The following is a 23,419-nucleotide window of genomic DNA, read 5'->3' as shown; positions in this document are numbered from 1 at the left end:
TTTAGCTGCTGATAGGCACTCATTTCATTATTTGACTCTTTCAAGCTGACAGATGCTGTTGGGCAGCTTTGCAAGAAAGCTTCTGTATGTAATTTACTGCTGTAAATCTAGAGAAAAAACCTTTAATATGCCATTATTTCTAGCAATTGTGTGTGAATTATTATAACTCATTATTTTTATAAACAACTTTAATAGCAAAAATAGGCTAAATCTGAGTTTGTTGACAGCGTACTGTGATAAATAATTCCACAAATATGCCAAATTTCACACGAATTTAACCCATTGTGCAACACGCATTCGAAAGGTATGGCGACCAGAGTGACCAGAAATACCCCATAAACTACAGATAAAATGTTTTTGCTCCTACCGAAATCTGCCAAAATAATCTGGCAACACTGACAGCATGACAGCTGACATAAACACGTGCAATTGTTTTCGTTAGTTTGATGCGCGTGGTGGTCCGGCGTACGACTTTCGTTTCTACTGCTGTAAAAATGGGTAAAGCCAAGAAATTAAAAACACACCGTAATAAAACCAACCCTACCGGGTTGATGGATGTAAACGAACTGATAGAACAGGGTATGGGCGGAACCGAGAAATCCGGCACTCCGGTCGAAGCTATCGTGGAGCAACTGGAGTCAGCCGTCACGGAGGAAAAAATTTGTGGCTTGCAGTCACTGGCCACTATCTGCCAGGGCGAGATCAACGTGGGTGAACTGGTGGGTAATAATGTGATTCGGATAGCTTCTTCTTTGCTGGTGGATCCGGACAAGAGTGTACGGCATGCCACTGCCGGTGCGTTACGAAACGTTTCGGTGGTCAGCGTGGAGCTGTGCGAATTCATGGTCGATCAAGATGTGCTGACACCGCTGTTGGCTCTGCTGACCCGATACCCTAGCAATGGGCAGTGGACGCCCACATTCGATAAGAATATGCAGAACCAGATGGATGAGCATTCGGATACGTTTTTGCAAGCCGTGAATCTGCTGTGGAACCTGTGTGAAAGCACATCGGACGCATTGAATGCGTTCAATCAGTCCCAGTTGTTGGAGACTTTCGTAACCTTTCTTAATTATAACGTGTATGGGCTGGAAATAGGTAAGTGCGAAGAGGACCCCAACCTTGTTATAAAAATTATTTAACGTGCATCATTCACTTCCTTTATAGCTATTGCAGTAGCACAATGCTTGCTGGTGGTTTCCGAAGACAATGCGTCATCCTGGCGGGTGCTAGCGAACCATGGATCGGAGCTTACATCGCTGCTGGCAATCGATGTGGTGGACAATTCATCGTTAATGCTGCGTACCTTAGCCGCCGCTATTATTGGAAATGTTCCGGTGCTTTTAAACAGTCACACGAGCCAAGTTCTGATCTGTGTTTCGAAAACGCTGGAAACGAACCATCGGTCAGCTTTGGGCAATCTAACCAGTATGCTTCCCCTTGAACCGCAAAAGGATCTGGTCGATTTAGAAGTAACCGATGATGTGGTTTTCGATGAAGAAACAGAAGCACAATCACACCAGCGTCGACGAAAGGCCGATTTGCCATCGGAGGGAGAGCTGGAAGTGCGTAACGTCGGAAGGCTGCTGCAAGCGCAACGAATAGCGGCTGAAATACTGACCAACATTTGCTCCTCGGAAGATGACTGGCAGAGTGAAGGCAACGAAAACGATGATAATGGTGGATCAGATGCAGAGAGCGTGTACGATTACGACACAAACACGGTGAATGAAAGTGTAGAAAACACGGACAAGGTGCCGGTGGAAGTCCTGGAAGCTATCAAATCGCTCGCGCTGGTCGAGAAGCTATGGCAGAAGGCCCAACCGGTGGCTGAGAATGTGTACCAAATTCTGGTCGAGTCGGAGCAGGGCACGCTGAAAAAGCTGGACGGGATGCGGATCTCCGCCATGTTGTGTCTTCACAATTTGTGCAACAACATTTCAACGGAGGATCTGGGCGGGCCAGCGGCCGTCTACAATGTATGGATTGACTTGGGCCAGCAGGTATTCCAAGGCGAACGTAACGAGAAGCTGCTGGAAGCATCGACGTCACTGATGCGTGCTGCACTGGAACATTTGCGCCAGAGCCCCGAGCTGTTCCAACAAATGACGGAGAATGATTTGCAACTAATGTTGAACGGCGTGACGGGATGTGAGGATGTAGAAATTCGGGCAAACTGGTTGCGGATGCTGGGTATTTTGGGATGCTTGCTGCCCGAATCGCACGTAAAAGCTATCATCGATTTCGTGCTGAACACTTGCGCCAACGAAGAGGACGTTTGGGTGTTGGCGGAGGCGCTCGATTCAATGATGGACATTTTTGCCGACAACGATTGGCACTCCATCATGCATGAGCTAGGAATGATAGCGAAGTGCAAGCAGCTGGATCGCATTATGAGGGAAAAGTTGAAACGAGACAAACGGCAGCTAGGCGACCGGTTCCCGGCAGTCAGTACGGTACGTACCAATTTGAGTCGGTTTTGTAAATATTTAGAAACGGAATTGAAAAACTTCAAACCAAACATGGAATCGTAACCGTGCTTGGAAGTGTTAGTGCAGGTCAAGTCAAGTTCAAGTCAAGTCAGGTCAAAATACAATCTATAAAAGCCAATACAAACAAAGTTTGCAAGTACTGTTGAATTAACGTTCTAATGCCTTAAACTTTGTTTTCAATCATTTGCCGTTTAGTTCGCTTAAATCATTCATTTTTGATTATAAATGCGTCTACAATAAACATTGTAGTGAAGTCAGATTATTTTTCAAAATTTATTTTTATTGTTCGTGATTGAACCGTCTCTATCAATGATGTTTATGTCGTCATACCGTAAATAAATATCATACACGCAAAATCGTTTTAAAATTGTAAGTAAAAGAAAGAATTTTTCACTGATTGTGCACATTCATATTAATAATAATAATTTTTCAAATTTTAGAACAATCTACTGCATAACGCTCCCTGGTGCAGGATATTTCACAAATATTTAATTTAATTTAAAATTGTTTCAATTAGTCCCAGTTTTAAGGTATAAATAATATTGCAACAGAAAGTTTATTCTATTTTGTGTCCCTAAAGTACAATCACGCAGTATCTTCTATTAAATAGTACAAGATCGAACAAATAGGTAAACAACTAGTTGAAGGCACATCAGGATGGTGCATTAGATATCGTTGCTTCCTGCTGGGAATCTGCTCCATTTTCCGTCAAAATATGGCTACGTCTCGGTTTCGGTAGCGGGTTCCAATTGATACAATCTTGAAACTGTTGGTCGTCACCACCCTCCGCAATGAGCACTGTTTTGGTGGGACTTTTCTTAACGCGGAATCCCGAAGCAGCGTTATTTTTGTCGTCCAAGTTATCATTAAGATTATCATCCGTTAAGTTATCATAGTACGATCCTCGACCGTCGGACAGCATTGGAAGTTCGCTGGCGGTAGCGACTTCGCTGAGCGTACTATCACCTTCAGCACTATGCGTCCCATAGCGTGTGTCGATATCTTGCAGCAAGTTTTGAATTTCCCTTTCGCGTTCATTGAGCTCCCGTATGTTTCGTGCCATGCTGTCAGTCGACTGTGTTTCGTGCAAACCATTGGTCGACTGATCGTGGTTAACCTTGAGCATGCTCTGGCTCTTATTGATTGACTCGATAATATCTCTAACAGAGCGGCGCCTGTCGTTGTTGCCGCTTTCGTTCGCGATCGTTGGGAGGTTGCCGGTAGATTCACTTATTTTCATGCGTGCATTTTCGATCTTGGTGCTAATCTCGGTATGAATTGGAGCCACCTTATGCTTGTACCGCAAGTTATCCACTATGATCGTGGTTGTTGGACCTTCATCGTCATCTCCCTCCTCGGTGGTTGATGGGAGGGCTGCTTTCGGTGCCATGGTAGGCTTTTCGTACGACGTTTTGTGGATCGTTGTTACATCTTGAGTAATGTATTTCTCGCGGTTTTCACGGTTTGACCTTCTCGTTGGGACTGGGGTTTCTGGCAGAGCGAGATTTTCAAAATCAACGTCTGGCTGAGGGTTAGTGGTAACAGCATCAACAGTAATTTCAGTTTGCGTTTTGTCCGCCTTTTTTCTGGGTGAAGGCTTTGGGCTTGTTTCGATAGAACCCGATACAGCTGTGTCAACAGAAATCGATGTGCTAGTATGCAATTCTGTTGGTTTTGGTGATTCTATTAGTACTTCATCTCTTTTCTCTTCCTTTGGTACTGTTTGTAGTTCCATGTTGGTTTCCTTCTGAATCTGGGATGATTCGTGTTCCGTACCTTGTACTGTTCGTCTATTTTGCACAATTTCGCATTCTATCGTCGATACTGTAGTAGGAATCTCAGCTTGTGCACTGTTATTATTAAGATCGTGGGGTTTAATCTCTCGCGTTTCCACGATCGCATCCGTTCGTATGGTCGATGTATCTTTGGTGGAAGTGTCCACGTTGCTGGATGAAATACGCACAAAGCTTTCAATTTCGGCGGTAAGATTGCGAAGGTCTTCATTTTGAGCCTCATCTACGACGGATGATTCCTCTGGTGATGGGACAACGCGATTTGCAGGTGTCTGTGAATGAAGGATTCGATATTAAAATGATGATGAAAACTGTTCAGGAATGCGCTGTAAAGCTTACAATGGCCACTGGAGGTGGTGGTGGTGCCCGTCGCTTCGTGCGTGTTCTCGTTCCGGAGGTGCGCGATCGTAGCGTACTGCTGTAACTGCTGTCCACACTAACCGTCGAGAGGGTGTCCCCTTCTGGCTCCAGGTCCGCTTCGAAAGGATTGATATTGTTGTACTGTTGCTGCCCCGCTCGTGATGTTGTGCTGAAAAGATAAACATGTTTGATGATTTATTGCATTTCCTGTTTTCCGCCAACTGATTCCGATGCTCCCGCTTCTCTTACCCGTACGGTGTGGGAGGTGCTTGCTTCTTTCGTGGCGTAGACGTCACCATTCCGGTGTTGTACGTAGCGAACCCATTCTGAATGGTGCTGCGGTAGCGATCATTCCTCATAAATCCAATTTCACCGCCGTTGTCCTGCGAAGTAGGTGGAGAGACAGATACAATTATATTTATCAGTATTGTTGTGCTCGAATCGCCAGTGCACGGTTGTGCGCACTTAGTGTATGTGACAATGCACCGGTGCACTTGACGTGATCGTGCCAGTAGTCTACACTGGGGTCGAACCTAACCTGACGGTCTTGCATGGAACTGCGGTATCGTGTTTGGCGTACGAACAGCGGTGTCGTGGTGTACGACTGACTTTCGCGTGTCGTTCCATAGCCGGGAGCGTTCACCGTGTTGCGGTAACCACTGGTACTTCCGAAGGAGTCGACATCGTACGTATCCCTTCGCAGCGGTGGAGGGCTTTCGGACGTTTTGTTAATGCCCAGCGTTGATGAGCGCTTTTTGCCAAAGCGAATCGATGAAAATTGCCTGTGGACAGATTAATATCGGATGTGAAAATTAGATCGAGCATGTCAGTCGTTGGGATACGTCGGAGCGTTGTGCTGCTGTCCTGATGTGTTGATCGATTTCGTTAAATTGTCGATCGTCTACGTTATTTATTGAACGTTCTTAAAGCACTATAGCCTCCGGGACCGAAACACCCTAACGATCTCAATTACTCCGGTAGTCCAGTATGCGGTTCAATTAAAATGTTGTCCCGCTCCTCGTGTGACTTACGTCTTGCTGCTGACAAAACCTTCAAGCCGGTTGTATGCCGCTGGGTCAGCTGAAGTGAACTTGACGCGGCTGTGTCTCGCCGAACGTACGAAGCAAACCGAATGGAGGTCGCATTTCAATTAGCTCAAAACGCATACACATAGCACAAGCAGAACGTTGTGGTGTGAGGGGATAGATCCGACAGCTAGGGTCTAGGTGATCGACAGCATAAATGAGCATTTTTTTAATCCCACTACGGAAGAATAATATTGCAGAAAAAATATATAGTCCAAACCGAATAATCAGTTTAAACGTAAAAGTTAAAGCAATGTGTTGTATGAAATCTTTAAAAGACATCAGTACAGTTGTATTCTACTCAACCATCAAAGATCATCTTCAATATGGCTGGAGACACTTTCATGCAAAGCAGCACTTCAATGGGTCTTAATTCCAAGCAAGGAAGCGCTCGGTCACTACACCAATACGTAAGTTGATTTATGTGTCCTCGTTGCATCGGAAGTCGTATGGAGCAAAGTGAGCGGAGGACTGAAGCAAATTTAAAAATGCAGCTAAATTATTTCTTGGTATCAATTGCAGAGGTTTGCTGTACATAGGTTTATATGTAGGTAGAAGAAAAAACTAGTGAGCAACGAATGACAATAGGCACTTTTTCAGTAGCTTTTTACATTTATTTTATTATTATCATTTTGAAGTAACACTAAACTTCATTTGTGTCATACCGTGATTTAAGCTTTGTGATGTGTGTTTAAAAGCATGTTGTATCAGTTCTTGCTCGATATTTTAGTTCAGAGACAAGTGTTAGTTTGTGATCTTCGTATCCTTCCTAACGTGTTTTAGCCGTGAGTGTGGGGATTCCCTTCTTATATTTGGCGTAACGTCCTACTCGAACAAGCCGGCCTATTACAGGCTTTCGAGATTTAATCCACCATTGCCACACAGCCGGATAGTCAAATCCTTGCTACGGGGGAAACGTCCATTGTAGGCTTGAACCCATGACGGGCATGTGATTAAGTCGTTCGCGTTGACGACTACCACGGAACCGCCTCGCGTGTGGATTCCTACTGTCTGTATAGCTTGATCGTTCAGACCCATAATCATTGATTGATCCATGTGTTCATGTGCAACACCCAGTCATTTCGATAAAGATAAACAATATTTGTTCGTGATTTTTTCCCCCTTTTTCTTCAAGCAACGCATTATACAGTGGCATATGTGGGATTGCTAGCCATAATAATTTAAAAAAATCAAGATTCAAGATGAAGCCACTTGAGAAGGAGTGCAAATATGAGCTGCGTTCAGAAGAAATGGCTAAATTTAGCAGCCGATCCCCATGATCTCAATTCTCCCATCAACCTTTTACTGATGGTGGGTGGGGTTTAGCTGCTCCTATTACATAGACAACGACGACGACCAAGACAATGTTGGCGTTATTTGTATGTAAATTTCCACACTCCTACATACACGATGATCGTTTGTTGATCGTGTTGCAACAAGAACAATAACGACTAGCAGCAACACTGTGGGAGAGCAGCTCTATATGAGTAATTACACTTTCGAGTCGATAAGTTTCTTCTTCTGGGAGGCGTTTCAATTGATGCTTCAAAGATTTAATTACGCTCTGGTTTGGTAGGAGCTGGGTTAGCACATGGTTTAGAATAAATTAATGCGCTCTTGGGATTACAAGAACGATGCCAGAAGCTCAGTTGCTTAGCGTATTGTTCTGCGCAATTTGCCTGACGGAAAATAATAAGGAAGTTCAACAAAAATGTAAATCACACGGGCAAGGTGTAAATTGGTGGGCAGCGAATGGTATAGACGGCAACCCTATCCCATGGCAGCATCCTTTCAGGTGTCAAACGATGCCGATTGTTTTAGCGACTCTGGCGGAAGTGCACGTAAGCATATCAACATCAATTATCATCCACCGAGCTTATGTGGAGATAGTATTGCGTTTTTGCTGGTTGTGGATATCAGAGTGTATCACTAGCGTCATATAATTGCACTTCCATAGATAAAAACCCACTGCTACTTGTGATTGCATTTTGCGATAAGTGAGGATCTTGTTTGATGCAAAGCGGCAACAAGTCCGCATTGGCCACTTGTTCCATTCTATCATGCTGATTGTTGAGAGGGTGGAGAAAATGGCGTGTGTTGGTCATCGGTGTCTTTTCACCGCCCGTGATGATGTAATCCAGATAGCCGGCAAAGCCAACGAAACAACGCCGAACAAATAGCCCCCTTTACTGGGTTAGTGGGTGTGAGATTACACTCTTCTTCCGGCAGTACGTTCAAATTTTTGCGTCTCTTCATAAGCATCCCGAAACAACGACCGAATTACCATTCTCAAGCGACAACTATAAATAAGCTAATTAGAGGACGGCACAGCAGCAATAGTCCCACTGGAACGGCTCTCGCCCATTACCCTGTCGCCCACCCACAAGTGAAGAAACCGTACCACTTACCATAGCTCCCGGAGTCCATCGCGCAAACTGGACAAGCTACCGCGGCGCTGGGATTTTGGTGCCGGCTTGTGCTCCAAAAAGCGAAGACGTTTGTGATTTTCATCCTCGTAGAAGGGATTCAGATGCTCGGGATAGTCGTGTATGCTGCTGCCGGACCCGAACCCATTGCCCTGATGATGGTGATGGTGGTGCCGGGAGAGATCGGTCATTCTGGAAGGTGCGCACACGATGGAATTCACTGGCACGGTTGTTCGGATGTGGTTGGTGATGTCATGCACTTCACTTTTTTTCGGACGATTCGCGGACGCTTCTTTCGTTTCCGCTGTGTTCGCTGTTTGCTGGTCGTTTTTTGGCACTTAGGAACTACGACCACACACCACACAGCGAATCGACCCGACGGTCACCTTTGTAGGACCGATTTGCACCTGATCCACCAGCGACTAGCCGCCGATGTCCAGCGTGTTCAGATGTACTGTAGGAACCTGGTATGGTAAATGAGAATAGGTAAGAATCGTGCTACGTTGTTAGAGCACTGTGCCCGTACGGATCCCGTTTATCAGCGTGCGCCCGTTTATCTTATCACCGCGTCATTGAGGGCTGTGTTTGCCTGCTTGAGGTGCGCACGGTAGATGCCACGGGGCTTGCAGGTTCTGAATGGGCAACACGGTAGTTGCCCCACAGGACACATGGGAAAGGTAACGATTGGAACCGTTCGCAACGCTAACGCTACTTCCCGACCTGATCGCGCGCACGCGGTAACGGCGTAGCGGTGGTTACGAAAGCGCTGTTCACCGATTTAATCACTAACGGTTAGTTTGTTTGTATTTTCTTAGTCTTTTTGGTGTTGGTGATTGTTTGTGTTTTTTAGTTTTGTTTCGCCCAGGCAAGCGAGTTGGGCTGATACAGTGGAGCATCCAGCCATCCAGGGGGCTTGAAATTATTACCATTGCACCTTTCGAACGCCCGGTCAGCGCTAGTCACGTTCAGCAATCATTAGCAAATTACCAGGCGGGTGCAAAAAAAACCCACTTTCAGGTCCAGTGGGTACCCTCTCCGTGCTCCGTATGCTGGAAGAGTTTATGTATGTTTGTGAGAGAGTGTCTTCTTCACAAAGCTGCTTTGAAGTTGGGAACGAATGCCCGTGTAAATGAGGGGAGCCGACCGTGCGTACGATCCGGAGGCTTTTCCATATCTAACGCACGCGTACAAAGAACCTCCGATTGATAAGACGGTTCGATACCGATATCGGACGGGTATGATAATAACGGTTGATGAAGTTTCTTTTTTTCCTACGGGGACGTGAGCTTTTCTCGGGGAAGCCAGCAACGGTGTGTGCTAATGATAGGTGATGTAACTGTAGGCTCATCAACAAACAAAAAGAAGCGCTAGATAGCGTGTACCGTACGTAATTAGATAACAATTCAGCTCGAAACATAAGTTCGTATCTATTTTATTGAGATTTTTTCTCAAATGAAGACGCTTTCAAAAATTATCAGGAATTTCCACTGTTGAATCATGCAGAATGCTGCAGAATGGATGATAATCACTAAGTCCATTGGTTGAACAATTATCACAAACACTTTCCAATGTAAACCCCATACAATGAGCCACTTTGTAATTGGTTTGCGTGCAAGAGCACATTAAATGCATAACGACACCCAAAATTGAACCCCCCGTTCTAACCGTCGAGGTCATTAACAGTCCAATGATGCATTGAACAGCTGACAACGTTCGACGTCATCAAGCAGCCGTCAGTGTAGTAGGAGTGATGTGTCGATGCGTGAATGGTCATTTCTAGGCCACCTCACAATGGCGATGCCTCCGGGGCCAGCCTGCAGCCGCATTAACGCGGTGCCACACAATAATGGGCAAAAGAAAGGCTGGGACACAAATACTGTACTGCCTTGCATCGTCGTCGTCGTCGGGCATACCCCACAAGCTGAACGCATACATCGAGAGAAGATCTAACAACAATCTGTGCTTTCTTATGGAACGATAACGGTTGTTTATGTTTTATTTTGCTTTGCCTCCACGGTACACACGGTTTCTGGAGCACTGGTTGTGTTGTGGAGATGATGTTGCAACGGTGGGATTAAACTTGGATTCACAGACGTTGCAGCGATTTTCCTCTGGTCTTTGTTGTTACGGGGACGGTTGGTTTGGGATTTCGATTCTAGCTAGCGTGTGGCAGTTTATATTTATTTTCTTGGTTTTATTTTCTGATGATCAAAATCCCGTATCGAAGCCACTGAATTGCCAAATCCTAACCGTGAGCCACTTTAAACTGTCAAAATAAAAGAATCCAGCTAGATCACTGACTCGTCGCATATGGCGCAAATCTATGCTTGATCGACGTTTTTAAAAAGTTAACCAATTTGTAAACATTTTTTTTTCTGCGCCACGCCAGCAACACACACACACACACACACTGGCCGAGCTCGCATGGGGCGACCGACCACACAGCACATCGAGATACGTATTACTTATGAGAAACCCCAAAGCACCAAGTATAGAGCGCCTATTTTTAGTCACAGACAAGTATGTGGTTTTTGCGTTCTGCGTTTGAGATTATCCGCTTTTCCGAAACGTGGAAAATTTTCCAACTCGCTTTCCACAACGATTGGCGACGTTGAGGTATACGGTAAGCGAAATAAAAGAGTTGTTTCGTTTTACTTTAGGAGCTGACCAAGACACTGCACATCAATTGAAGATGGATGTTTTTAAAACCGCACTTAGATGTTTATATTATATCACAGTTATTATGATCATGTAGTGATGAAAACTTTATTCACATCCGAAATATCAAACACGTTAACATTAAGTAAAAAACACTCTTTGAAATGGGATTTTTTGTATAAATTTTTTAAAGTAAAATTCACACTTGTTCGCGCTACCTCCAAGATATTTGATCGAGGAGGGGAAAAAAATGCACTCACTCTTCTTGTGTTGAGTCACTTACTAAAACTACGAACGCGATCGCCAGCGCAATCGTGTTGAAGCGAAAGCGGCGACGATCGAAAGGCCGCACTAATACACAGCATGTTTTACAGTGTGGGCAAAGCATTTTGTAGGAGCAGCATAGCTGGTTTGAATGGGCTGATTTGAATCAACATTTAGTTATTGCATGGGTTTGAGCGTTTTGGGAGAAATGAAGGTTGCAGTGGCTTTTTTATATTTTACAGTCCCTACGGCCACGGCTGTAAGCATAATAAGGGCAAATATTGTTATGGTACAAATTGCTTAAATAATAAGTTTGAAGTAAATATTGTGCTCCTCCGGTATTTTTTCTTTGCAATCCGATCTGATTTTATCGTGTTTATTGATTTGAATCGAAAAACTTCACGCAGAAATTACAATGGGATCGTACACAATTTCATACGTTTCTTCTGTGTTCAATACTGTGCTCGTCCACTGCACCATACATACGGTAGTAGGTGTGATCGTTCGTGCATGATGTGACGTGATCGTGATCGTTCGTGTACTGATCGGCGCTTTTGATCGGGCAGTGACGTCAGAACCAGGCGTAGCTTAGTGCCGCGTGTTAAATGTTGCCGATATGATTGACGAGAAGAATAGGTGGTTCATTCGTTTTAAATTTTCAAACACAATTCATTCACAAACTATGTTTTACAGCAATAACAATGTTAGTGATAGTGGTTACAAAGTTTAGAAAAAGAATAAAAAAAATCAAAAATTATAATGAAAGAAATAAATGACTTGGTCGCCTCGACGAAACATTGAATTATTTGGTATTATTTAATAAAATGAATTGCACATTTAATCCAAGTAAACGTTTCTTGCTGTTATAGTTATGTAAAAAATTATAATACTAGCTCTAACCAAAATGGTCAATTAATAATAGGCATATCTAGAACCTTCTAGATCCTTCTTTTTATCCATTTATTATATTACCGTAAACATTTATGTTGGTATCGATAGAACGTATTATATTGGCATAACATGACTAAAAAGACTAAGTTTTTCGAGGCCAATCAAAATGAGCTTTAAAATACAATACAATTTCTTCAAATATGTCGGTACCATGGTAAAGCCGCTCGGCTTTTAACACTAATTTCGAATGAACTACAGGTTGTTCCGGAAATACGCAAATAATGCGAACTGCTAATAAATCGTGTAAGTCAAATTTCACGGTGTTCTGCCAAAATAGTGTAAATTTTCCTGCATAATTTTCACTGTAGATTACATGTTTTGTTGTTGTTTGGTTTTTATTCAATTAAATTCAATTGAAAGGAAATCAGTACAATTTGCTCAACGAATTGACAAATTTAGACAATCTTGTAATTCTGGTTCCGAGTATATAAGGTACCGTGTATCTTGGAGGCCATCTGTATTTATCTACGAAAGGGTGAAATATTTAGCTACTTATAAAAATGTTTTCTTCACGATTTGTTGTCATCTGTATTTAAAATCTGTATTTTAGTATTTAAGTATTTTTTTCAGGCTACATCTGTATTTTAAATAATTATTTGTGCAAAGGAAAACATAACATAAAAAGACGAAACATAATAATTTGATGTATTTTCATTACAACTCCGTATGAACATTTGAACGAACTTTAACAATAAATTAACAATAAAAACATAAACCAGCGGTTGGCAAAATTTTGTGATAGAAGGCCAAATTTACTAAAACATCGAGAGCTGCGGGCCAAAAAAATACATATTTTTTGCATCGAAATTATTACATTGCATAATTTTATAAACAAAATAATTCATGTTTTAAAAGTTCGAAACAACAAAGCAAGAGCAATATCGCTTCTTGATGAACCTTTCCTTCCATGCTGCAAAATTATTGGGGATATTTCGGGGATACTACAAAAGCCTTTACGGCTGAAAAATTATCGAGGCTAACGTATATTCACTAAGTATTGTAATGCTTTACGAACAAGTAATGCCAAGTCAGACAAATTGATAACAGATTCCCTTAAAAACAAGCTACGTGAAAATCGTTGTACTTGAAATCGTTGTACTCGCAAAAACAAAACAACAACAGGTGTGTTTTTTTTTATATTTGTTCCAATTTTAAAATGGAGATGACCGCGGTCGTGTAAAAGCAATGTTAGTGTTACATACAGGAAACCTAAATTTTCTTTCATGTTATGATAATTATGAAATGAAATATGGTATGACGGTATGAAATATCAACTGTACAGAGCCTCGCCATGTCACTCGGACCACTAATGGAAAATACTACATGGAACAAATGCCAGAGAACAAAACGATACAGACCCTCGCAATGTCATTTGGACCACTTCTGATGGGTGGATCCAATGAAATGCCTGGAATCCAAACGATACAGACCCCCGCAATGCCATTTCGAACACTGTACTCGACAAACTCGAAATTCGAATGATGTAGACTAGTGATGTAAGATCAGATCCGGATTCGTTTAAATGATCCGGATCAGTAAATTGAGCGAATGAAACCTGCATCAGTTTTTGAAAGATCCGGATCATCGCTCCCCAGAAAGAAACAGAGGCGGATGATCGAATACGCCAAATGAGTAAGTGAGCAGGTATCATTTTCGGATCAGCATTCTTCTCTCTTCAGATAGCAGAACAGACATATCTTAATGTGATTCTTTATACCAAAACGAGAAAGCATGACTGGTCACACCGCTCCGATCCGACTCACGCTTTGAATTCAACCACCCATGTCTTTTAAGCCGTGTACACTAGACATGGGCAAATTGAATCAGAACTGAATGATTCATTCCAATCCTTACACTGAGTGAACGAGTACCGCACCGCCAGATAAATGGAAATGATTCTTCCGCACGCCAGCGGTGCGGTATTGATTCTCCGTGCGGACGCTCTCCCTGTCGACTATGAAAGTGTGCGATACATCTTCGCGCGCTAGCGGTGCGGTATTGATTCTTTCTTCGCGTTCGCGAGACGTTCTTCGCGCCGGCTATGAAAGTGTGCGGTATTGATTATCCGTGCGGAAACTCTCCATACCGATCATAAAAGGCTGCAACAAACCACCGCACGCGGTGCGGAGTTTATTCTCCTACTCAGAAAATCAGCATGCTTTTTCGCTATGATAGATTTGATAGTGTGTTGACTAGAACGAGAAAGCTTGATGATTCTGTTATCTATGTCTTCTTTCCCGTTCCGCAAAATAGCGATACACTTTCGCTCTAGTAGTTTTTTTTTCACCAGACCGAAACTGCAAGTAATTTTCCATATGTTAGAAGAGCAATCCCGTGTCGGCTTTGAATATATGAAAAAGATTATCCTCATGGACTATAGTTAACAACAGTTATTTTTTAACTGTACGATTAATTGAACGAGTGTTATGAATCCGTTGTTTTGAACGGCGATAAATTTACATTTATATAAATAATATAAATAATACTATAAATAAAAAATACTTTAAACGAATAAAACACAAAATAAATAACGATATAAGAAAATTAAACAAATAGTGATAAATTTAAAGTTTAGTTAAGCATTAAAACAACTTTGATTTCCTTTTTCTCTGTTTGTAAATGTAACTTTCTAAAAAAAAAATCGGGTGGACAATTTTGCAGCATAAAATTGATATTTAAAAACATACCGCAACTCGGGCATGCGAAAGAATCACCGGACGCGTTCAGTTCATTTCACTGAGCGAACTGGACCGCACCTGATCTTTAAAAAGATTCATTTTTCCGATGACTAGCTCTCTCATTCGTTCGCTCGTTAACACGTACTGCATCTATTCGTTTCGTGCTTGCAGTGCTTGTGGATACAGAGTTCCCAAAATTTATTGATGAATTCCTTTAATGTTTAGAGTCCGTCTCACGATTTATTCACCGTTTCCGATATATTTTTGTATAGTTTCCTCATAATTTTGGTACCGTTCTATAGGACATCAATACAATTCACCCACAAAAAATATGGGTAACGCCCAATGAATAGTGGGAACGAACCAAAAACTACGGGAAGCAACCAAAAAATCCTTGGTAGAGCCCTGTAAAAGATGTTCTCTTTCTCTTTGCCATTAAATGACAGGTTTAGCAGAAAATGCACGATTGAATGATTGATCCGGATCACTTTTATGAATGAACCGAAATTGAGCCGATCATCTGTTAGAAGGATTCTTATGTTGAAATGAAGCCAAAAGGCCCAAAGTCTCTATAAAAATCAAATTAAAAAATCTTATGTTTTATTTATCTCGCAGCGTTGTTTATTTAACATTGGATGTTCGTTCGAAGGATTTATCTCTAGAATCAAACGTCTAGATACAGATGATATCATAATAAACAATGATACAATAACAGTAGAGCGCCGTTTATTCGGGTACCTTTTATCCGGCTGTCCGTCTATCCGTGCTGTTTAGAAATTACAGTTCAATACAAAGGTGACATTGCGTGCGCAGGAGGATATTAACCAAACGGTTTTCAGAGCACATTGTCATAATAAAAAACGCTATAATGCATGGCACATTTCAAATATTCTCTACGGAAACACATGATGTTATGAAAAACTGGCAAGGTTTTACCAAAACATAATATAAATTACCCATACAAATGAAGGAATTTGTGCAAAAATATGTATTTTGACTCATTATTTGTATTATTTGAGTATCCAGACGAGGTGAAGTTCCGATGTGCCCCAATAAACGGCGCTCCATTGTAATAGGTTGAAACATTTTTGTGAAGCTACAAAATTCCATGAAAAAGTAAAATACTACAATTATTTTTTTCTCGACCAGCTAGGACAACAAAAACAAATTTCGAATAATTGCTTGAATTTGATTGATTTACAATTTTAAAGCTTTATACAATTTATAGACAAATAAATCAATCATACAAAACCCAAATTGATATAAAAGAGTAGTTTAACATGTATAACAGTAACTGCTTAACTTTTAACTACATTATTTTGTAATTATGAAAAACTTGCTATTTTTCAAAAGTTCTTGTAAAATATTTCAAATTACCTGACAACTGAAAAAACACAAAAAATCAACATCGTAGTATAGAACATAGGGTAAGAATCAAAAGGGATTCAGGGGTTTAATATTAAAGTTTAGTAATTTGCTTGATTTGATAGATAGTTATTAAAATGTGTTCGCTTGGCTATGTAGGCCCTAAGTATTATCTTTTATATATATATATAACCCGCAAGCTATTTTTTCACATTTACTTCTATGTAAGTTCCGGCCGTAATTTTCAAGAAAATTAATAAAATAAACTTCTATGAAAGTTCACATGAAGTATAGAAAAATAATTCATTGAAGATGTGCAGAAAACATTTCCCGAAACGAAACAAACCTATGATCAGTTCTCGTATTTCTGTTAAATTTGGGAAACGGTTGGAAAAACACATACTGAGAAAAACGCATTTCAGCTTTTGCCAATGGGTGGGGATTTATGCGAATAAGTTTATTCGTTTAATTGTAACTTTGATAGTTTTCAGTATTCATTCATCGATAGACATTCCAGGAACCGATTTTATGGATTGCAAAAATAAAAAATGAAACTTGATTATTTTGATTACCGAACATGTTAACATTTTAGAAAACCTTCCTAGGCCTTGAGCTTCTTTCGGTTAGACGACGCAATGCACAGTGCTCTTTCATCGCTGGTTTGCTAAATGGCTCTATCGACCGAGCGCCTTTCTTGCATCGCATCGATATCTACGCACTATCCCGACCCGCACTTAGGTCTAGAGAGACTCTACGGGTCGTTCAGCCTCGCTCCAGCGCTTGTCGGCCTGACGATATGTTCCGCATGTCGGCTGTATTCAACACTGTTTCAGATTGCTTCGAATTTAACATTTCAACTCAGTGCTTCAAGGAACGTCAAATCTTGATATTGCTATGTTTTTTTTGTACTGTTTGTTACCCATCTTAATTAGGCCATGTGGCCCGTTGAAGATCAACCAATAAATAATAATAATAATAATAAAAAGTATAACTAAATTCAATTTTTCGGAATATGACAGATTGACTGAACCTATAACCTTCCTATACCCTACAATACATTTCCCGATGAAAAATACATAAGCGCCTAAAGGTATGCAATAGTACTGAATGAATTCAGTTTTAATGAATTTAGGGGTTATGGAGTTTTGCCATTCTCAGTTTAAGCGGCCTCTAAATCCGGACAATCACGGTTTTCCTAAATTGACCCAATCTTCCTAACATTTGATTTAATTAATGCGATCCGTTCTATATGACAGCACATAATTTGCGGCAAAATAACTTACCTCGCAAATATATAAGCATACATGCGAAACATTGATGAAGCGGGTGAAGCTCGTAGTGTGCGATTCCGTGTAAATTATGTGTCGGTGTGAAATTAATGTGATAGCTCTTGGGTGTTTTCTCAGATAAAAAAAAGGTTCTATTTCCGACTTCGCTTCTATTTGAAATGAATCGTAAAGAAATTCATCATTATTAAAAACCATAAAATAAACTCAACCAACATTGATTAACTATCAATTGTTGTTTTTTGTTACAAAAAAGGGCAATAATTCCAGGATTCACTCTTTGAATTTAAAGTGTTTTTTTTTGTTCCAATGTCCGAACCAATTGCACTTTAAGCTTTTCCTTCGGGCGATACACTCAAACTGAAACATCTCACCACTGCCAATAAAGCCAGCCATATCCCGTCATATGCTTAACCAACCATGGTGCACGAATGCCGCTATAGCGCGAGGAAAAATCCCCACACAAGAACACGACAGAATGTGTCAATTATTCAGAACTGTGCCGTGTAGTTTCGGGCAGATAGGCGCTTTTTTCACGCCTACCCTCCCCTTCCCTCCTTATCAACCTCATCGAGGCACATGCACTTGCATACATGTGTTGCGCTTGTTTGTGGGGAGGGGTTTTGCAAATTAAATTTTGATTAATCGACTAGCCAGATGCATTTTTGTTTTTGTTTTATTTCATTTGCACGCGAATTGTGCGGCACCACCGCGGAGCTTGTGCCGAACTTGATTTCATTTGCATCTATTACGATGCTTAATTTTGTCAGAGCGTGAACTTTATTTACGCTACAAACTGGGCAGTTCGGGTAATTTGCAGAGCCGGGCTTACCGTGTTAGTTTCGCTTGAAGCAACTTTTATGTGCGCGTTTGTTTCTTTTTTTTTGTTTCGTATACCACCAAACACCATAAGCTGCCGAGTAATGAGTGGTGTATGACAATAGTCGAAGCATCGAGAGAAAGAGAGGTAGTCGGAGAGAAAATATCGTAGCATGTATAAAATAACAAAATCCACTATGCAAATGTTTGGTCTACATCGGTTGCTTTGCGCCAGGGATGTTTGCAAACATATTCATCGATCCCCCATGCCATCAGCGCGCCTCCCGTTCCGGGCGGGAAGCGTAGCGATTGAAATAAATGACATGAATAAATTAATAACACTGCGATTTAATGCAATTACCTTCTCGGGGCTAATGGTTGATGAGAATGATATTGCAGTGGTTTTACTGAGTCAGACCTCAACAATCGGGGCGCACTGTAAAATTCATGCTCGATAAATTATGCAACATTACTCATATCACACCTACCCAACCCTGGGGTGGAGTGGTGGATGAGGGTTTGCGGTAATATAAACTTTTGTTAGTTACCGGTAATGGTAAATGGTAAATTATTTGCTTTGAAGTGAAGTTTCCACTTCCATCGATGTAATAAATGTTGGTAAACAAACAGATAAACTAACTTATGTATAAAACCTATCTTAGAAGATCATCCGTTAAAGATCTGTAGCCTCAAATATATCTAGCATTTTTCCCAACAAGCTCTCACTATTTGGCGCATCACGATGGAACCAAAAACCTTTCATCGCTACACTTGAGATAGTGTTCGGTGTTTCCTTGCTTCGGCTAACTATGCTACTCAAATGGCAACAATTTCATAGCACAAAATACGACCTGCCTTCATCAGCAAATACACGCCTCGGTTCATCGAGAAAAACGGTGCGACCTGAAGTGCACCAGATAGTGAAAAGATTCACACTCATCGCGTTGAAAGAGTCCCGCTCACTCTCAGGGCGTTATAAATAAGCGCCCACTTAGTGCCGCACGAAAAAGTACCGAAATCTGATTATTTTCCGTTATGTGAAAAGTTGTAGTGCTTCTTTTTTCCCCCTTCCGTTCCCCTTCTCCTTTGGCCTGTCCTGTCTGTGCCACTATCGTGATCCGAGAAGCAGTTTTAATTATCGTTATTAAGTTCGTGGGACCGCTTCCTATGGTGACTAGGTAGGTGGCTGGTGCTGGTGAGTCTGATGACCTCGTGCTGGTGTTGATGTAGCGGAGTAGTGGATGTCCACTGGACCAACGGACGAAACATTGTTGGTTGTGTAGCACTCACGTCTTCGAAGCCGACCCTATCGGGTTACCTGTCGTTGGGCACCGGCCCAGCCCAGACGGACGAGACGAGCATCTGAAAGTGAAGCTGTGTGTGTGTGTATGTGTTTGTGTTTTGTGTTGGCCAGTGTGTGAAGGAAAAGAAAAAGCAAGAAGAAAGCTTATGCAACGGACCAGTTGGTCACCTTGGCTGGGCTGTGCGAACACCGCCAGCCCAATACCGGCGGACACGGTGAAGCTGCCCGGAGCTGTGGAAAAGTTTATTAAATTTATTAATTTTACTTCCTAGTGCAAAACCAGGACCTCAGGATGGTTGATCCTGGCTTCAGGTGTGTTAATTTTGCTTTTGCACTGTGCTAGGTTTTCCGTTCCGATAGGAAGCCGTTCTCGTTTGATAACTTCTCAGCACACAGGATACGAGTGATGGCCGGAAAAGGAAAGAGATACTTTTACCAAAACCGGATCTTTTGCTGGTGTGGTGTTGGTTGGGATTATGCAAACTGTTTGATTAATTACCGTGTTGCAAAATATTGTTGTACCAGATTTGGCATGCACTATAGGAGGAAAAAGGGTTACACACGTGTGAAATGTGTGAAAACAATGCTTATTTACTTTAAGAATGTGTACTGTGTATAAAACAATTTGCAAACCGTTGATTTGCTGATGTGAATTGAGTTTAGGTAGTTGCCAAATATTGTCTTTTTAGTAGTGTTATTAATCCTCCCTAGTAGGTTTTGGCCGGTCTGGTGGTACAGTCGTCAACTCGTACGACTTAACAACATGCTCGTCATGGGTTCAAGCCCCGAATAGACCGTGCCCCCATACGTAGGACTGACTATCTTGCTATAGTAACAATTAGTCAATGAAAGCCAAGCTCACTTCACTAGTGGGTACAAGGCAGGCCTTTACCGACAACGGTTGTTGTGCCAAAGAAGAAGAAGTAGGTTTAAACTCTACACCAACTCTAAATCGCGAACGACTTAAAAACATGGCTTCATAGGTTCAAGTCCCACATGCATTCAGTCCGCTCAGACGTGACTATCTTCGTATGGGTAAACCAAAAAGTTACTGATAGTCAAATCGATTGACATTGCCATTGACAATGCAAATACAGTGGACCCTTGCATATTGAGTTTAATTCGTTCGCGTAACTCATTCGTTGTACAAAATACTCGTTATGCTCGAGGCTCTGTTTTGTGTGATTTGTACTAAATTGAAATAATTTGTGTTATTATTAATATTTGTAATAATAAAACAGAATGTGTTGATATAAACGGCATATAGGAAAAATAATAGTAATAACCATTAGTCGGAAGATATAAGCAGTTAACTATTTTTGGTCATTATTATTAATAATTTTTTTTCAAAAACTGACTAATGAGAGTGAAAGAATTCAACACGAGGAAACTGTTTAAAATAAATGAAAAAATGACAATGTTAAAATGCCTTTCCTCTATTAATACTCAACAATAGTACAGCTATGTTGTTCAGGTGTTAGACAAGGTCCTCCTATACATTTCTCTTCAACTCCAAATCATTTTACATGATTTCATTTTCCAGTAGATTCAGAAAGGCTTGCTAGATACACTTATCTATAAACTTGTGCAACGGGCAATTATAAGACGCTTCTCCTCGTGGAAATAGCTTTATATTAAACGATTCTTATTATCGAAACTAGCTTCTGGCAATGCGATAAGATTGATTTCTCATCGGAGGTCAACAAGTATATCAGAAACACAAATGAGATTAGACGTTTTGCGAAATTTTATAAGGCGTCATCTATCAATTACGTAACGCAAAAAATGCAAATTTTCGACTCCCTATTCCCCTCCCTTGTGTAACAAACTGTAACGTTGAAAGAAACATCCTCTCCCCCAAACTACGTAACAGATGGACCCTACCCCCTCAAATAGCTTAGTTTATTGAACACAGTTTTTTTGTAGGTTTTTCTTTTTTTTACTTTATCTGGATTCATTTTTTTAAATTAACCAATAAAAAAATTACATTTTATTTTATGTAAAGAAAAGTTGTCCAATGCAGCAATCAATTTCAAAAAGATTCTGATAATCGGATCCTCAGCATGGTTTGCAATGTTCTTGCATATATATCATCAGAAGCGATTTACATCCAACCATCTTCCTGGTCCTCCATCAATATGTCCATCTATCCATAACTGTTCTATGGCTTTAGATATTGTTTCATCATTAAATTGATTACTCTAACAACATAACATAATGTCCTACAACTTACGAACAAAATCGGTAATGTTTGCAAGAGTATCGGCTAAATTTTCGATGTATTTATAAATCCCCCTATCAGCGTTACATAATTGATGGATGACGCCTTAGTCAAGAGAGGTTAGAGCCTCACATTTAGATTTGCTCGTTATGCGTAAAACTCGTTATGAGAGATTTCACTGTACACCAATGAACACCGTGCACCGTTCTTATTTAAAAATCGATTGAAAATAAACTTTCGAACATCAGATCAACTGAATAATAAAATCGATATTTGTATATTGAAAAGTTGCGTAAACTGTATGTATTCCAAGATTATTATCTTATCAATTTGTTAAAGTCCAAATTGAGAAAAACAAATGAAAAATCCACCATTTGTTGCAATTGGTGTCGTGGATGATTGGTTACTGCTTACTGCTGTTACCTTTTAAAATATAGAAGAAAAATATAATGGAGGTGCCTGGTCCCTGACATAAAAAAAAAAACATTTTTTACTTATTTATTTTGAAATAGCCTTTTCACAGAGATCAATCAAACTTATGTTGCTATATTAGTTTTTTTTTCCTAGAAAACCTCTAGGAATTATATGAAAACTTCGAATTAGCGGTAATCGTGCAATAGGAAATTAATATTTTTACTGCGTTCCAATAAATCGAGCCGGATGTATGCTTTTGTTTTATCACGGGACCGTACCAAACGGTTTTACGGTCGAAACGGTACCAAATTTGTAGCGAGGAATCATTTCAGATGCATTTGTAGAGTTTTTACATGGAATTATAAATGAAGCGCATTAGGTAAGCCAATACCACTCTTTATTTGAGCATATTTTTTATTTATTTTGCCATCAACAATTTGCTTAAAGCTTATTGATACAACAACTTAAAGAGTTGTGATAATACACATTCGGTTAATATTGTTCTTTAAAAAAATGGGCAAGCCTAGCTAGCCTAGCAGTAGTTCAAATAGCTAAAATAACATATTGCTTTTGTTGTCGTGCAAAACGAAAGTGTCTGTAGTCCAGCAATACGTGTCGGTTGCAAAATATGGCCAATACGGTCCATCCGTGTAGACTATCGTGCTTAATGAACTCAGTAGTCGTGCATAGAAATTGCACACGTTCCAGGACCAGATCGCTATACAAATTACCGTCCCTCTTCTTGTCTCTTATGCAGTTATCTATCCAACCGGGCCCAAATCCGGCATGTCGTAATCCCATAATTTTGTTTACCATCGTCCCAGTAATCGCCCTCCCCCCCCCCACTCTCATGCAGCTACTGCTCAACTAAACTGTCTTTTAAGATCCCATGCCCCGTACAAATGGCACTTGTGGTTGAGTTGAGTGAAAGATGTACTTGTCTTGGTAGAAGATTCGGTTTCAGCCTGTGTTCTGCCGGCAGTCGCATGGTACGATTAAAAAAAAATAAAGTGGGTTGCGCTTCGGTTCTCCAAAAGACTCCCAAAGACCACACACACGAGCGAACACAGTCGTGTCTGTATCGGGGGCAGACGGTTGCAAAGTTAGTGTGAAGTTTGGGGAGCGTTAATATCTTTTTAATTAAATTTAAATTTCTACTCACTCGGAAACTATTTAACTGAAAGTGAGCTCACACGCTAAAACGGACGACGAGGGTCAGAGAACCGCTTGATAAAGGAGTGAAAACATTATAATCACTGCCGGGAAAATCCACTGCCCGCATACGAACGACGACGCACGGAGGT

General features: G+C 41.0%; 2 protein-coding genes across 5 annotated transcripts; one reads left to right on the top strand and one right to left on the bottom strand.

Annotated features, from left to right (window-relative positions):
- Positions 1 to 416: 416 nt before the first annotated feature.
- LOC120900823 (HEAT repeat-containing protein 3) lies at positions 417 to 2,848 on the top strand. Its single transcript, XM_040308312.1, has 2 exons — positions 417 to 1,098; positions 1,168 to 2,848. The coding sequence occupies exons 1-2, from the start codon at positions 447 to 449 to the stop codon at positions 2,532 to 2,534; spliced, it is 2,019 nt and encodes a 672-aa protein (XP_040164246.1). The 5' UTR covers positions 417 to 446; the 3' UTR covers positions 2,535 to 2,848.
- Positions 2,849 to 3,015: 167 nt separating this feature from the next.
- On the bottom strand, positions 3,016 to 11,122 carry LOC120900822 (flocculation protein FLO11). 4 transcript variants are annotated; one of them, XM_040308307.1, is made up of 6 exons: positions 11,075 to 11,122; positions 8,139 to 8,620; positions 5,184 to 5,427; positions 4,895 to 5,028; positions 4,625 to 4,814; positions 3,016 to 4,557 (listed from the first exon to the last, which is right to left on the bottom strand). In XM_040308307.1, exons 2-6 carry the CDS (start codon positions 8,345 to 8,347, stop codon positions 3,145 to 3,147), a joined length of 2,190 nt encoding a protein of 729 aa, XP_040164241.1. In that variant the 5' UTR covers positions 8,348 to 8,620; positions 11,075 to 11,122; the 3' UTR covers positions 3,016 to 3,144. The 4 variants fall into 4 exon arrangements, with proteins under 4 accessions (XP_040164241.1, XP_040164242.1, XP_040164243.1 ...); XM_040308308.1 differs by having other exon boundaries at positions 11,033 to 11,095; XM_040308309.1 differs by lacking the exon at positions 11,075 to 11,122 and adding an exon at positions 10,812 to 10,902.
- Between the last annotated feature and the right edge of the window lie 12,297 nt (positions 11,123 to 23,419).

This window comes from Anopheles arabiensis, chromosome 3, assembly GCF_016920715.1.
Source record: "Anopheles arabiensis isolate DONGOLA chromosome 3, AaraD3, whole genome shotgun sequence".
Lineage (NCBI taxonomy): Eukaryota > Metazoa > Arthropoda > Insecta > Diptera > Culicidae > Anopheles > Anopheles arabiensis.
This window is presented reverse-complemented; position numbering and strand designations above follow the sequence as displayed.

Excerpts from the sequence above, each read along its gene's own strand:
- LOC120900823 (XM_040308312.1), top strand. The coding sequence starts at position 447 with ATGCGCGTGGTGGTCCGGCGTACGACTTTCGTTTCTACTGCTGTAAAA. Across the intron at positions 1,099-1,167 it reads CGTGTATGGGCTGGAAATAG|CTATTGCAGTAGCACAATGC; the intron begins GTAAGTGCGAAG and ends CTTCCTTTATAG.
- LOC120900822 (XM_040308307.1), bottom strand. The coding sequence starts at position 8,347 with ATGACCGATCTCTCCCGGCACCACCATCACCATCATCAGGGCAATGGG. Across the intron at positions 5,428-8,138 it reads GATGGACTCCGGGAGCTATG|GCAATTTTCATCGATTCGCT; the intron begins GTAAGTGGTACG and ends ATCTGTCCACAG. Across the intron at positions 4,558-4,624 it reads CACCACCTCCAGTGGCCATT|ACACCTGCAAATCGCGTTGT; the intron begins GTAAGCTTTACA and ends CTTCATTCACAG.